Raw genomic sequence first — 16,510 nt, forward strand, 5'->3', positions numbered from 1 at the left:
TTTTAGGAAACGGTGGAGGGAAATGAAGAAATGGAGACTGCTCCCGTAGCTTGCTCACTTATGTCCTACTCCAGGGTTAGAAATCCTTCTCTTGTATTTCTACTCAGCCCCCCACCTTTACAAGACTACTTCTCCAAATGGGGAGAGGGGCTGGCTTAGCCTCCCTATGATACTGCTTTTGAGACTTCCTACACACAGGCAACCGGAGATTCTAACCATCTGCCCCCCTCCAGCCTCCCAGCAAGCATCTCTGTGGTCATTTGTCCCTTTAGGAGTTATTTTCCATCCCCAAAGCAAAGAAAAAAGGAGAACCACTCTACAGCATGGGGAAATGATCACGACACACTCCTATGATTCGTGTCTGATATAAAAATCATGGCAGTTAACACTTACATAGTACAGAAGCCCAAGGATGCTTGAACACACTGCAATCTTTCCATCAAAACATGAAATCTGAGCTACGTTTGCATGGGACATTGCGTGTGAATTGGCTTATTTACAATCTAGGAGGTGATACACCTACCTGTCAGCTCACTAGAGACAGGAAGCACCACACTGTGGGGCTGCCTTCTGTATTTATACGTTCTCTTCTCCACTCCATGTAAATAACTGCCTTCTAAGCATGTTGTTGGCTTAATTTCTGAAAATGCATATTCTCAGCATCTGGCCCTGTTCCTAAAAGTTCTAGCTACTTAAAAACAACAGTTGTCATAGTCCCTATTGTCTTTTTCTTTAGGTTCTGCTATATTAAGGATTATATATATATATATATATATATATATACACACACACATATATATATACACACATATATATACATACACACACACACATATATATATATACATATATATATATATATATATATATATATATATATATATAAAATCTTACTAAAATATGCCAAGCATGCTTCTTGTCCTGGTCACGAATAGCGTTTAGAACGAAACGCGCATCAACTTCAAAAATATTCGGGGTAAGGCACAGTTTGAGGTAAATTCAGATTTAGACCCAAGACATTTCCTTTGGGACCCGAGACATTGTGCCAGTGAGAAAAACAACTACAAATCAAATGAAAACACAGATGACCAACAAAATATTTTGCTAACTAGCTAAAATATCCTTTTAATGGTAACTAAAGGAAAACCGCACTTAGAAAAAAATCAGTTCTGGGGCGCCTGGGTGGCTCAGCTGGCTAAGCGTCCGACTTCAGCTCAAGTCATGATCTCACGGCCCACAAGTTTGAGCCCAGCATTGGGCTCTGTGTTGACAGCATAGAGCCTGGAGCCTTCTTCGGATTCTATGTCCCCCTCTCTCTCTGTTCCCCACCTCCTCATACTCTGTCTCTCTCTCTCTCAAAAATAACTAAAATGTTAAAAAATAAAAAAAAATAATAAAAATTAAAAAAAAAGAAAAAATCAATTCTGACATACTGAAAGTTGAACACCATACAAGTATTACTAGAATGTGGGAAAACATATCCAGAGAGATGAGAGAATGTCTGATAAATGCCAAGGGACTCTTCTGTCACATAAATACCCAAAGCCCAAAGACTAAAATGCAGCCATGTCCCATCCCTGACCCCGTGATAGAAAATTATAAACAAAAGGGATACTTACCACAAAGGGGGTTGGGGTTATATCTGAAAAGAGGTACACAGGAATCCCTTGGGTAATAAATGTGGTTGCAGCAAGTCGGGCAAATCTGGAAATGCAGTGTGATGGGGGAGAAAGGAGAACAGGGCTGTCAGGACTGTGCATGACAGTGAAGCAGGAAATGAATGCCCGCCTACTTCTTTAGGTTCATTTGTTATATTTCCGTTGGTATAGAACATTCAAGCTGGAGGAATCTTAGGAGTCGTCTCGTTCCACTCCTTTGTTTGATAGACATGGGACTAAGGCCAAGGAAAGCCAGAGAAGTCATCCCATGTCCAAAGGCCGCACAGCAGCTAAGCCAGGGCTGAGCCCAGCGGAGGGCAATTCTGCCCCCGTGGGACGTCTGCAGTGTCTGAGACATTTTTGATTGTCACTGGGGACTGGGGTACGTGCTACCAGCAGGCTAGAGGGCAGGGATGTTGCTGCACATCCTATAATGCACACAGCAGTCCCCAACAAAGAATTACCCAACCCAGTATGAAGTCACATGTCAACAGTGCAGAGGCTGAGAAATCCCAGTCTGAAGTTATCACAATCCAGCATGAGCCACACAGACTAGCATTTGATTAGATGTTCTCATAAAACATAAAGCATATTGACATATGTATGTGAGTATGCATGTGATGTGTGTGTGTGTGTGTGTGTGTATATATATATGTATATACATATATACACACACACACACACACACACATATATATGGCATATATACATCTTGGCTCCATGCACTCGTTTAAGAAAAGATTCATTTTTAATTTATTTTTAATTTATTTTATTATTATTATTTTTAATACAATTTATTGTCAAGTTGGTTTACATACAGTATATATAGTGTGCTCTTGGTTTTGGGGGTAGATTCCCATGATTGATCGCTTACATACAACACCCAGTGCTCATCCCAACAAGTGTCCTCCTCAATGCCCATCACCCATTTTCCCCTCTCCCCGCCCCCCCCCCCCCATCAACCCTCAGTTTGTTCTCTGTATTTAAGAGACTCTTATGGTTTGCCTCCTTCCCTCTCTGTAACTATTTTTCCCCTTCCCTTCCCCCGTGGTCTTCTGTTAAGTTTCTCAAATTCCACATATGAGTGAAAACATAAGATATCTGTCTTTCTTTGACTGCCTTATTTCACTTAGCATAATAGCCTCCAGTTCCAACCACATTGCTGCAAATGGCAGGATTTCATTCTTTCTCATTGCCAAATAGTATTCCATTGTATATATGAACCACATCTTCTTTATCCATTCGTCAGTTGATGGACATTTAGGCTCTTTCCATTATTTGGCTGTTGTTGAAAGTGCTGCTGTAAACATTGGGGTACAAGTGCCCCTATGCATCAGCACTCCTGTATCCCTTGGGTAAATTCCTAGCAGTGCTATTGCTGGATCACAGGGTAGTACTATTTTTAACTTTTTGAGGAACCTCCACACTGTTTTCCTGAGTGCCTGAACCAGTTTGCATTCCCACCAACAGTGCAAGAGGGTAAAAGAAGATTTAAATCTTTGACACTGACATTTTTCTCATCTTCCATGGTGGCTAGCTTAGGGCAGGACACAGAACTGGGCATTGAATCTTTCTTCCAGCTTGCGGTGAAATATTTTATCACAATAACTGAGCAGTTTTCTTCCAATGAACTACATTATACCGTTACAGGATTAAGCAACCAGATATATATTCATTCTCTCCCCAAGTATTTCTTGAGGACCAGCCTTATCCAACACTCTTCTTGGAGCTGGGTGGGCACAAAGAGATCTCTGTGCTTTAACAACTCAAGTGTTAAAATTCTTAGGATCCACAGAAACACAAAAATGATTCTGACAGTTAGAAAAAAAATAAAGGCTCCATACAAGGAGACTCATAAAAAATAAAACTCAGCGAAAACAATATTAATAAAAATCTGAATTAAGTCTAAACTTCATTTATTAGAATTGAAGTGACTTGACATGTTTATCATGTGTTCTGGCTGCTTTTAAAGGCGCTGACTTAAAAGGAGCAAGGGAGACACTCAGCATATACGTTACATATACAAACTAAGTTACAGATCTGCACAAGAGAGATCCAATGTGTTCTCTGCATATGCTTGACAGCTACTGTTTATGTTTCCCACCAGATATTTAAAATTGGAAGATTAAAGAATAAATAAACAGTTTCTTACATAAAATTCTGAGACCAATCATTTCTAGCTCTTTAAGAAGTTTCCATTTACTCATCATGAAGGTTTTACCAGGTATTGGTTTAACATTTATGCTACAAGTTCTAAACATCTTGCATGTTGTAGGTGATCGAGAGCGACCCTGAGCTCCACTCCATCCCATCAAACACTGAGACGTGAACCATAAACTCATATGGCAGTCACTTCAAGGAAATGATATGGCTCCAAGGCCAGAGCAAGAGATATCTGTAACTTCACTGATAACGTGAACATGTTTGAAGGATTATCAACCAGAAGCAGGATAGTCAGCCTAAAATGAAGCAATTTCAGAAGCTAACCAGGCACCGTTGGCCACATATGTGCACTGGGTGCGCTCTGGCTGGAGGATGTGACCTGCCCCTGGGACCAGGAAAGCGCATGCTTATGCCCTAATTCTAACTGTAAATTCACGAAGTGAAAACTGACAAACTGATATTCTGGCTGATACTACATCACTCTCTTACAAATACAGGGCTACAGTTTCTCTCTTGCTTTGTTGACAAAAAACACATTTTTGAGCCTGCAGCTTAAAAGCAAAAATCTTATGTCATTCTGAGTTCAGTCTGGTGGCTGGTGTCATCTAATCTTATGCCCTGGCTATGTTCCCCTCCTCAAAGCTGCACATTGGTTCCTGTCAATGCTTCTCTCTTAGATTAGAAACTCCTGATGGACAAAGATTAGGACTCTATGAACTCATCCTGCACTATCTAAAGTTATGGAGACTTTTCATCAATATTAAATATTTGTATGTTCTTCTAACCTCAGAAACTACTAATACTCTTACTCTGGAGTGACAAAAAAATTCATCATAATAGGGGAAGTGTTCAAGTAAAAAAGGGAGTCGAGAGCAGCGGTTGGCAATCTACAGCCCATTTTGTAAATAAAGTTTTATTGGAACACCACCATGCCCACTCAGCATGTATAACCTATGCCTGTGCTTGTGCTCCACGCCAGAGTCGAGTAGTTGTGACAGACTGTACAGTCTACGGTGTGTAAAACGTTTACTACTGACCTTTTAGAAGTAAAGTTTGCTGACCGCTGGTGTCAGCTTTGTTACGCTGAAATTGTGGCTCCTTCTCTCACGTCATGATCTCAGAGCACAGAGATAAAAGTACACTTTATAGGCTGTTGTGACAATGAAATGAGTAAACACCTGAGGGCCTAGTTCATATTCAGCACTCAAATAATTGCTATTCCCCTCATCACCGTCATCGTCTGCCTTTGGTTACAAGAGGGTCTCAGTGGTTTGGAAACAATATAAGAATGCAGCTTGGGGCACCTGGGTGGCGCAGTCGGTTAAGCGTCCGACTTCAGCCAGGTCAGATCTCGCGGTCCGTGGGTTCGAGCCCCGCGTCGGGCTCTGGGCTGATGGCTCGGAGCCTGGAGCCTGTTTCCGATTCTGTGTCTCCCTCTCTCTCTGCCCCTCCCCCGTTCATGCTCTGTCTCTCTCTGTCCCAAAAAAAAAAAAATTAAAAAAAAAAAAAAAAAGAATGCAGCTTAAAGCAGGTGTTCAAGAATGGGAAGAAGCTCCTGCGGCTTATGAATAGTGGAGGAAAAAAATGACATAAGAGGAAGAAAGCAAGAGGGAGAAATAATGTTGCCCGTTTAAAAAAATGTCTTTCATTTAGATACATATTAACTTCTAAATTGTCTAAATAATCTCATTCCCTTAAATGAAAAAGCAGAATTCTTAAAGTTGCAAGGCAGAATGGACTCCTTTTTATAGTTAAGCCATGTAGCTGACAAATGAATGTAAAGTGATTAAAAACAAACCCACCAAATACACTACCAAAAAAGGCTTCTTCAATATCTTTAAATACCTTCTGCTGTTGCCTCCACTTGGTGGATGAGCTCGTGCATCGAAGCTAATCACAACACCTCTTTGCTTCAGGTCACTGAATTGTTTTTCCAGGTATCTGCAAAATCCCTAAAAAATATCCCACGGATAATGAAACACACTGAACAATAAGAAACTAACAGCTTCAGTTATTGTCTAACTACACGTATCAGGTACTGTACTAGATACTTAGTATCTATTATCGGTAACCCCCAGATCAGTTTTGCCAAGGAATCCCATTTTATGGATGGGAAAGTTAAGGCTCAGGGAGGCTTGCCGGACACATGAATAGCAGAGCCTGGATTTCTGCCTGGGTCTGGTTGCAGGCAGTATAGTGCAGGGGTTCAAAACACACAGCATCCGTGGGCTTCATACTCCACTCTGCCACCTATGAGCAAATGACAAATCCCTTAATCGCTTGGTGCCTCAGTTTCCTGTTCTGTTTTCTACGAAAACAACAGTACCTACCCCAAAGGGCTGTTTTAAGGATTGAATTAATATGCTAAGTGCTGACAATCCAACACCAAGTAAGCACTATGTGTTTGCTGTTATGAACATTATTTTTATTATTTTCCTTTAAAGTCTATATTCCTCCCTTTACACTAGTTCTAAAATGTCTGGGGACAGGGAGGTGTTTCAGACATTTCAGCCTACTCGGTAACATCAGAAGGTCAAAGAAACTTAATATGCTTTATAAGCTTTTGGCAATCATCTGGTCTAAACCTGTTCTACTTGTGATCTTGTTTTCTTTTTTTTTTTTTTTAATTTTTTTTTTTCAACGTTTTTTATTTATTTTTGGGACAGAGAGAGACAGAGCATGAACGGGGGAGGGGCAGAGAGAGAGGGAGACACAGAATCGGAAACAGGCTCCAGGCTCCGAGCCATCAGCCCAGAGCCTGACGCGGGGCTCGAACTCACGGACCGCGAGATCGTGACCTGGCTGAAGTCGGACGCTTAACCGACTGCGCCACCCAGGCGCCCCGTGATCTTGTTTTCTAGCAAGCCAAACTTTTATCAGTCTAATTGCATGGCATAGCCAATTATACACATAAAAATTGTGCAGAGTTTGGGCTATTATCATCTGCCTACAATTAATGGAACATGCAATTCCTGTATCTCAGTGTGTGCAATAACCTCACATCGATCTGAAATATGAAAGATTAGAAAACAGTGAACTTTGAACTCAATAGGTTTATATCACTGGACAAAAAAGGTTTTATTACAGAACAAATAGAACTCTGGCTGACTGGGTAAGAATATTACTTATTTCACTTCGACTGCAGGAAGTCTTTTTTTTTTGGTCCCCTCCCTTGAAGGAAGTCTTTTAAAAATAAATATAACTTATTTTTGGTAGGGGAGATACTTCACAGTTTTGTGGCCAGAGCAGTACCAGTTGAGAATGCCTTCAGTTTTCCCCCAAAATATTGTGTTGGGCTGATCTTCTGAGTTTGAGTGATATAGGAAATAAAGACACATGTGCGTTGGTTTTGTGGGTTTTCCAGAAGGTACTCAGATGCTTCTAAGGCTTCCATCAGCGACAGCACCCTCTCCCCAGCCCCACTCAACCCCTGTCCTATGGCCCCAGTGTTTAAGGGCACAAAAAGCACTCAGTGTAAGCCCAGAAACTTCACAGCACCAAACTTCTTTAAAAAAACTCTGAGGCTGGGGCACCTGGGTGACTCAGTCAGGTGAGTGTCTGACTTCAGCTCTGGTCACGATCTCCTGGGTTCATGAGTTGAAGCCCCACATTGGGCTCGATGCTGTCAGTCTATCAGTGCAGAACCCACTTTGGATCCTCTGTCTTCCTCTCCTTGCCCCTCCCCCGCTTGCACTCTCCCCAAAATAAACAAATATTTAAAAAACAAAAAACAAAAAACACTGGGGCCAGCTGAGACTAAGGATTCGAGAAAATGGCTAAGGGAAGAGGGAAAGTTTATTCTAGAGAGGACTCAGTGTGGGATCAGGGAGGTTTTCAGAATTGAAATGTTATCAAGGGACATAATAAAGGAATGCTGTACACTTTCAAAATCTCAAACTATGAGTGGTTTGTCCTGGGAATCCTCTTTCTCTGATTTTGAAACCACTCCTAAGACTTTAAAAATGTACCTGCTGATGTCATAAAACTGTCGTACATTTAAACATCCTTGTCTCCCATTATAAATGTTCCAGAGTAGGCTGGATAATCAGGTCAAAGTGGTGGGGACTGTAGAAGAAATTATCACAGGGGGTGGCTGGTTGAATCAGTGGACCTTTAAAGGGTCTCCTCATTTCAGTTTTGTGGGATTCTTAACAATCACAAGGTCTCCTCTCAGAAGGGGCCAATTCCCCTAGGGGAGACGATGTGTGAGACAGGGCCTAAGGCCTTTCTGAGGATAGATTTCATCATACTCAGAAACTAGATGTAGATGAATGTAGAAGAAAAGGCTCCGAGTTCATCTTGAATCCCTTAGAATCCCCCAGCAATTAAGCCGAATGGAGACGTAACCAATTGGACTTTCCAAAGATAGCCATATGCATACATCCCATTCCCTGTGCTCCTCTAATGGGACAGTGACATTCCTCCATTGAGAGGTGGGTATCTATGTGCCCTCTCCTTGAACAGGAACAGCCTTGAGTCGTTCTAACAAACAGAGCATGATGGGAGTGAATTTGTGTGACTTTCAAGGCTAGGTCATAAAAATCAATAGGGTTTCCACCTGTGCACACTCTCTCTGGATGCTGTCACTGGCTGCTCTCCAAGCCATACTGTAAGGAAGCCCGGGGCACACAGAACGTTCCAGCCCCAGCTTAGCTCTCAGCCAAAAGTCAGCAGTAACTGCACACGTGTGCTTGAATGAGCTCTCAGGTGATTCCAGTCTCTAAGCTGGCTCAAGGGATGCCAGGTCCAGCAGAGATGAGCTGTCCCGACATTATAGATGTGTGAGCAAAATAAATGTGGTTGTTGTTCAAAACCGCTATGTTTTGGGCGATTAGTTATACAGCCCTGGTACCTAGAGCAGAGGGTGACTTTCCCAAGCGGCACGATCCCATGCAAACCATAAACTAGAACAGGATTCCCAGGCTCGCTCCATTCTAAGCCTTCCCTCCAAGAAGATCTCAGGGAGCCCTATGGCTTACAGAAATTTGTAGCCAGGGTTCCCATGGCATAAGTCCATACCCTTACACAAGACTTCCTTATTTGGGTTTCACTAGAACATGCTCAAGTCTGCCTTTTATGCTGGGAGATACCTGTAAGGTACACGTAATCATTAGCCATTTTTTCTAGCCTTTTTACCTTTCAGAGTTAAAGTCACCTACATTTTCTCTCTCTCTCTTTTTTTTTTTTTTGAGAGAGAGAGAGAACGTGCATGAGTGCACAAGTACAAGTGGGGGAAGGGCAGAGGAAAAGGGAGAGAGAGAATCCCAAGCAGGCTACACGTTGTCAGTGCACAGGCCGACACAGGGCTTGATCTCACAAACCAAACTGTGAGATCATGACCTGAGCTGAAATCAAGAGTCGGGCACTTAACCGACTGAGGCACCCAGGTGCCCCAAAGCCACCTTCATTTTTAAACAAGCATATGTAGTTGAAGAAAGAGAATAATCTGTTCTTCATTTCCCTCATAAACAAAACTCTGGGTACTCCATGGGAGCTCTTCTGTTTCATCAAAGGATTCATGTCTATTCCTAGCAGTTGGGTGTAGACTCTGACAGTAAAATTCACAAATGAAGGCAAAGGAACTCAGCAGTAATTTCCACCTATACTACAAATTAAAATGAAATAGAATCAGCTCCCAGGTATTCTGGTAGTTAGAAACGTTTTTCAATGCTTGCACCTGCTCCACCATTGCAAAAATTACAAAACCATAAAAGTCATCAGTTTAGCAGGTGGATTTGCACTGGAATGAAAGTTCCACGAGGGAATCTGTCTGTTTGAGTCACACTGTTATATCTCCAAAGCATGGCACAGAGTAGGCATTCAATAAATCTCTGCTGAATGAAAGGAAGAAAGGAAGGCTGTATGAATTTTTTTAATGTTTTTATTTATTTTTGACAGAGAAAAAGCGCAAGCGGGGAGAAGGCAAAGACAGAGGGGATAGAGGATAGGGAAGCGGGCTCTGCTCTGACAGCAATGAGCTCGATGCTGGGCTCGAATTTATGAACCGTGAGATCACGACCTGAGCCAAAGCCAGACACTCAACCGACTGAGCCACCTAGGCTGTATGAATTTTGTATGAATTTTGAATTTGTATGAGTTTTGTATGAATTTTGAAACAAGTTACCCCTTTAACCAACTGCACAAGCCTTACTTTACTGAGTAAATGTCCCTGTGCCTTGGCAAACCCACAAGACCCGGCCATAATTAAAACAAATTAGGTCCCTCAAATGCAAAAGGAGCCTGGGGTTATATTAACTAGACATCAAGGCCATTAGACTGAGGAGGCTTAATGCCTTAGTAGTCTATAGAAGCAAACCAAAGGCCAAGCCTGTAAATGCCTAAAGGTTAAGAAATTAAAACCTAAGGACAGCTAATCACAAACTGCCTGCAAGACATTCCCAAATAAGGCAACCACTCCCAATCCTCGAATTTCCTTGCCTTGCCTCTTCCTCTCCTATGTAAGTCTTTCTTCCAGCCCCTGCCAGTGGGATGCTAACTACTTCCGGTTTGGCACTGACCAATTCAAACAGAAACCAACTCTTAAAATGTTTAACATGCCTCAGTTTTATCTTTTAATGCTGGGGATGTGTTAAGAATGACCAAGAAATATGAAAATGTGGTACCTGTGTAGTCTGGATGATGGTCAAGCCATTCATACGAGAAATTCCTGCTCCCATTGGGGCTCGAAGGCCAGCTGTCCCGAACTCCATTCGGGCTCCAAAGCATTTTTCTAGTTCTTCTTTATTCCCATCTGCAATTAGTTGTTTCACTGACTCCAAAGTTAAAGGATTCTGCAAAACAGAAATGTATACAACAGACACAGCCAGCTGAATAGCAGAATAAAAAATCTGAAATATATATTAAAAAAAACCCACAATGATTGAACCTATAGAGGAATAATGTATATATCTGAAAAGATACATATATATATATAAATATGTATACATATAAATATATACACATACATATATATATTTGAAGAGCCATATATATATGGCTTCTCAGTTTTGCAATTTGAAATATGAGTAAGTTTTTTTTTTATTGTTAAACACAATGTTTCATTAGTTTCAGGTGTACAACACCATGACTCAATTTTTTAAAAATTATAATGTGTGATACTGTGATATGATAAGAAATACTATTTTGGTTTTGTCCCTGGCTCCTAGAACAGAGCTTCTAGAACCCTTGGCATTTCCTGAGAGGCAGGGGTGAGAGTATTTTTTGTTATTCACAATAAGCCCCTACAAACCACACCGGGAGTTTATGCTAATAGAGTGACTCCTGAGGGTGGGGCTGGTTGCCAGGGGAACCAGCTTGGGATTGGTGGGCTCAGAGATTGAGTCCACTCACCAGTGGCCAATGATTCGATTACGCCTAGGTTAACAGAACCTCCACAAAAACTCTCAGCAACTGGATTCTGAGGCCTTCTAGGCTGCTGCACACTTGGGGTGCTGGGAGGGCAGCATCCCTGGAGAGGGCGTGGAAGCTCTGCAGCCCTTCCCCCACACCCTACCCTATGCAGCTTTCTCATTTGGCTGTTCCGGAGTTGTATCCTTTATAATAGAACTGGTAATAGTAAGTAAAGTGCTTTCCTGAGGGCTGTGAGTGGTTCTGGTAAATTATCAAACCCGAGGAGGGGGTCTCGGGAACCCGATTTATCACTGGTTGGCCAGGTGACAACCTGGGGCTTTGGACTGACATCTGAAGTGGGGGTAGTTTTGTGGGACGGCGCCCCTAAGCTCGGAGAGGGAGGTCTGTGCTGACTCTGGGTAGTTAGTGTCGGAATTGAGTTACATTGTAGGATGCCCAGTTGGTATCCATGGAGAGTTGGAAATTAACTTGCTGTGGAAAAACCACACATTTGGGGTCGGAAGTGTTGTGAGTATAAGAAAATAGTTTTCTCCTTTTTTTTTTTTTAAATTCTTTTAATGTTTATTTATTTTTGAGAGAGAGAGAAAGAGTATGAGCAGGGGTGCAGGAGGGGGCAGAGACACAGAATCCGAAGCAGGCTCCAGGCTCCGCTCTGTCAGCACAGAGCCTGATGCAGGGTTCAAACTCACAAACTGTGAGATCATGACCTGAGCGGAAGCCAGACGCTTAACTGACTGAGCTACCCAGGAGCCCCGTTTTCTCCTTTATGTTATTTTTTTTGCCCATCAAGGCAAGTGCTTTTGGAGAAATGGAATGAACACATGGTTTTGTGATCTAACACCCAGAATGGAATGCCAGTCACATCATCACATACCAACTCTGTGTACTTGGGTAGCCTACTTAGCTTCTTGAATTCTCAGTTTCCTCATCTGTAAAATGGGAACAGTCTAGAACCTCCTTTACAAGGTGGTTTGGAGGTACTTTACATCAAATTAATGTAAAACATTTTTCTCTGCTTGGCATTTAGTTCATTTTCTTCCCTAATATCTTCAAATTTTCCCACAGAGTTGTGAGATTATACAATTTAAATCAAAACCTTACTAGAGCACCTGGGTGGCTCAGTCAGTTAAGCGTCCGACTTCAGCTCAGGTCATGATCTCATGACTCCTGGGTTGGAGCCCCGCGATGAAGGGCCTGCTTGGGACTCTGCCTCTCTCCCTCTCTCTCTGCCCCTCCCCCGCTCAAGCTTTTTCTCTTTCAAATAAATAAATAAACTTAAAAAAAAACTTCCTATTGTCATGTCATAATTCGTACAATTCTCTCAAATGTGACGCATGCAGTGGGTGCAAGAGACACATAACAAAAAGCCCAATTCGTCGATGGGGATCCTCAGAGGTTAAGTGACTTGCTTGAACATTGACCTAGTGCCTTTTCTATTACATGAACTGTTTCAAATAGATGCTCATAGGAACCATTTAAGTTCATTTTACATTGCCCTATTTTCTTTGTACAAGAGTTGCAGAAAATATTAAGAATGGAGGAAAATGAAAATCACATTAATTCCACATCAGGCTTTTAAAGTAAGACTTCAGAGGAACAAGAGAGTAAGCACTTTATCTTACAGTCACGATCCAGCTAAATGAACATGCAGCCAAGATATGCCACGCCATTAAAATTTGAAATGCTATTGCAATAAAACCTTTGCTTTCTGGAATGGAGCCCACATTACCATATTGTTCTACCTTGATTAGGATCAAGTAAAACCCCACCTTTTGGATTAAGAGCGATAGCTGGTGATCCTAGAGCACCATCTGAGCAATCAGATTGTCAGGTGCCCTCAAGGAAGGGCTCAGATCTGGCACATTAAAGAGGTTCAATAAATATTTGCTGAGTGAATGAGAAAACACAGACTTTAAGGTCACACCCAATATCCAGTGATTCCCCTGTGTACAGGGTAGATTTGGAAAATGCCACCTGGCCTTTGATAGCCATAAAAGACCTAATAGCCTGAGAGAAACCAAAGGAGGCAGAGAGAGAAGAATACAAAGTCAAGAGGGCGGCAGAGATCAGAGCCGGCCCTGAGTGTGACTAAAGCTGACAGCTGAGACACAGGGGATGAAAGCACAGTGGAAATGCAGAGGGTGCCTGCCTTGTGCAGTGTGCTGTGTCAGGCCCTCTGCACCAGTGAGGGAGGGAGTGGACAGGGTCAGCTATACAACGTGGGGGAATCAGACCAGAGGGCTTGCAGTGCCTTTGGTGGGCAGGATGTTCCCCACCCGGTGTCTGTCTCAAACCAAGGACGACACTGAGACAGGAAAAAACAAGCAAGAGGAGCCATAGAAATTAAAAACTAAAAAGGATAACATCCCCTTTGCCTCTACCCAGGGAAGTACTCTCTCTCCATATACGGATACAAGATCTTGCAGAAGTTAGGTTTTGACTTCTTCAAAGAGAATGTTTCATGGGTTTAAAACACATGATCAATTATGACTTTAAAAGGATTCTACCCACCTCAAGTTACGAAGTTATCACAAATGGAAACATTTTCCCCTCCCTAAAGAATTACCAGGCTGTCTTTCCAGGAAAAGAAAAGCCACCCAAGGAGTTGCCAATAGCATCCTGGGCGGGATGTGCTCACATTTCAAGTACAGGGGCCCCGGGGAAGGAGGAAGGCCTGGCCCCTGCTGACAGAGCTTACAATCTGCCTTCTTTCACCCTACGAGTATTTTAGGTGTCTGCTAAGACCAGTGCCCTGTGTCAGGCTCTAAAACCCATGTAAGTTAGTGGAGGAGTGGACAGGCACAACTGTATAATTTGTCTGGGCCCAGTGCAAAATGAAAATGCGGGACTCCTTGTTCAACAAGTGAATTTCAAAACAGGACAGCAGAGGATCGTACCAAGTGCTGGACCCTCCTAGAACAGGGTCGTGCCACCCAACACATGTCCTGCCTTCGAAGTCAGCCCTGGTGGGCCAGACATTAAACAAATACACTTACAAACAAGTTTTTGTGGGTTTTTTTTTTTTTTTTTGGTTTGGTTTTTGTTTTGCTTTGAGCAATGCAGACGAATTAGGGAGACATAATTTATCACTGGTTGCCAGGGAAGGCCGCTCTACATAAATCACATGTAAGTTCAGGCCAGAAACAGGAGTAACAGCTTGAGAAACAAATTCAGCAGAAGAGGAAGGAACATTCCCGGGAAAACAAACAGCCTGCCCCAAGGGGCAAGTAGGAGAGTTAAAGAAGGGAGGAGGTGCTGTCTGCTGCGGGGTCTCTTTGCTCCTGCACCTAAGAGAGTGAACAGGAGAAAAGCTAGCGGTGCTGTGCTCAAGGAGTTCCCTTCTGTCATTCCAACAAAGTCGGAGACCAGAAGAAAACGCCTAAAGCCAGGCGGGCCCAATCAGGAGCACGCACGTTCTCAACCAAGCACCTGGGAGAGGTGGATAGGAATACTGGTCCCTGCAAAGTTCCCTGGAGCAAAAGGAATAGGCTGGACGGAACGATTCTGGGTCTCTGGGGATGCACAGCGTACTACTAAAGGACGAGCCAGCGGTCCGAGTGACGCGGGCACGCGGGCACGCCCCAATTGGACGCGGCCCCAGAGCCCCGCCGGGTTCAGATCAGCTCCGGCTCGCTCTCCCTCTCCCGAACTTGGAGCCCCAGACGGCCAGAGGGCTGGCTTTGTCCCGGGACAACTTTTCCGGGCTTGCCCCGGCTTTGCCACGTGCAGGCCAAACACAAGGAGGCCTGGCCACCCCAGCTTCCTCCTCTTCCGTCTTCCCGCATTTGATGAGAAAAACAACTTAGTCTTTCTGAGTTGCTGCCAAATCATTTTACTTTATAACCCTGCTCACACCCAGAGGGATTTCCGCCCCAAGTTTTCCTTTGCTTTTCCCGGGGCATCTTTTAAATAACCACTTAGAGTTCAGCCCGGGGAAAAGTTAGTGACCGCCGCCCTAACCACCTTATACTGGGTGCTTGCTACCCTGCCCTCTCTCCGGCTCCCCGGGACGTCAGACCTGGGACGGAGGACTGACCTCGCCCCGGCTCTCTGCATACCGCCCCCCTTTCCTTGAATCTGTTAAGTAATACAACCAGTGAGTGGCTCTACTTCGTGTGGATGTATTGCAACCGCGCCTTGCATCAATATGCCCCGGTGGGTTCCACTTCCTCAAGGAGGAAGCCCGGCAGCTGAGGGAGCGAGCTGTGGCCTCAAGGGGGTGTCTCCCTATGACAGGTCGTAGCAGATCGTAATCTGCATATTCATAATTCGGTACTCCACCTCCATTTCTCCACCGGCCGTGGGCCCTGCAGCTGCGAGCGGCCGGAGGGAAGGAAGCTCAGGCACCCGCACTCCCCGCAGGAAAGGTGGGGGCTCCTGGGGCGTGCAGAGGAACCCCACTTCTCCATCCGACGCTCCCACACCCTGTCGTCCCTCACCTTGTCCCATCGCAGCCACCGCGCAGTCTCCTGGTCCAGCCGGGTGTCCATGCCGAGACCGCAGCCTCCTGGAGCCGCCGCCGCTGCCTTCCAGGCGCTGCCAGCAGTCCAGTGGGGAAGGACTGCCCTTCCGGCCTGTCTGGGAGAGGCCCAGGCGGGGCCGAGAGACGCGGAGGCGGGGCGGAGAGAGGCGGAGGCGGGGCCAGGAGAGACGGAGGCGGGGCCGGGAGAGGCGGAGGAGGGGCCAGGCCAGGCGGAGGCGGGGCCGGGAGAGGCCAAGGCGGGGCCGAGAGAAGCGGAGGAGGGGCCGGGAGAGGCGGAGGCGGGGCTGGGAGAACGCGCTGCTGGGAAGGGTGTGTTTTGGAGGAAAGTGATGAGCTCAGTCTCTTAGCAGTTTAGCCGAGTGCCTCCGCGTGGACGGGGAGTGGGGAGAGGGTGGGGGAGGAGGAGCTGGGCCGGATGAGGGGGTAGTGTGGGAGGGGGGGCCAGCGTAGTGGAGGGTGGGGGGGAGAGGGGTGCCCGGGGTAGTGGGGGTGGGGAGGGCTTTGCTGAGACCAGGCTTGCGAGAAAGTTTTTTTTTTTTTTCAACGTTTTTTTATTTATTTTTGGGACAGAGAGAGACAGAGCATGAACGGGGGAGGGGCAGAGAGAGAGGGAGACACAGAATCGGAAACAGGCTCCAGGCTCCGAGCCATCAGCCCAGAGCCTGACGCGGGGCTCGAACTCATGGACCGCGAGATCGTGACCTGGCTGAAGTCGGACGCTTAACCGACTGCGCCACCCAGGCGCCCCTGCGAGAAAGTTTTTATCATCATCCTGAAAGTTCCCGAGGTCACCTCCATTCACGCAACAGCTATTCAATGAGTTCCTAGTGTGCGC

At 44.8% G+C, this 16,510-nt stretch overlaps 1 protein-coding gene across 1 annotated transcript in view; it reads right to left on the minus strand.

The window, feature by feature from the left end:
- Positions 1-15,789, minus strand: part of PGM2 (phosphoglucomutase 2) — a 38,470-nt gene extending 22,681 nt beyond the window's left edge. The window contains exons 1-4 of the mRNA XM_058722873.1: positions 15,632-15,789; positions 10,445-10,612; positions 5,667-5,773; positions 1,620-1,704 (exon numbers count right to left, since the gene is read on the minus strand). Coding sequence (XP_058578856.1) covers positions 1,620-1,704; positions 5,667-5,773; positions 10,445-10,612; positions 15,632-15,682 — 411 coding nt within the window. The 5' untranslated portion in view covers positions 15,683-15,789. The remainder of the gene's footprint in view (positions 1-1,619; positions 1,705-5,666; positions 5,774-10,444; positions 10,613-15,631) is intronic.
- Between the last annotated feature and the right edge of the window lie 721 nt (positions 15,790-16,510).

This window comes from Neofelis nebulosa, chromosome 3, assembly GCF_028018385.1.
Source record: "Neofelis nebulosa isolate mNeoNeb1 chromosome 3, mNeoNeb1.pri, whole genome shotgun sequence".
NCBI lineage: Eukaryota > Metazoa > Chordata > Mammalia > Carnivora > Felidae > Neofelis > Neofelis nebulosa.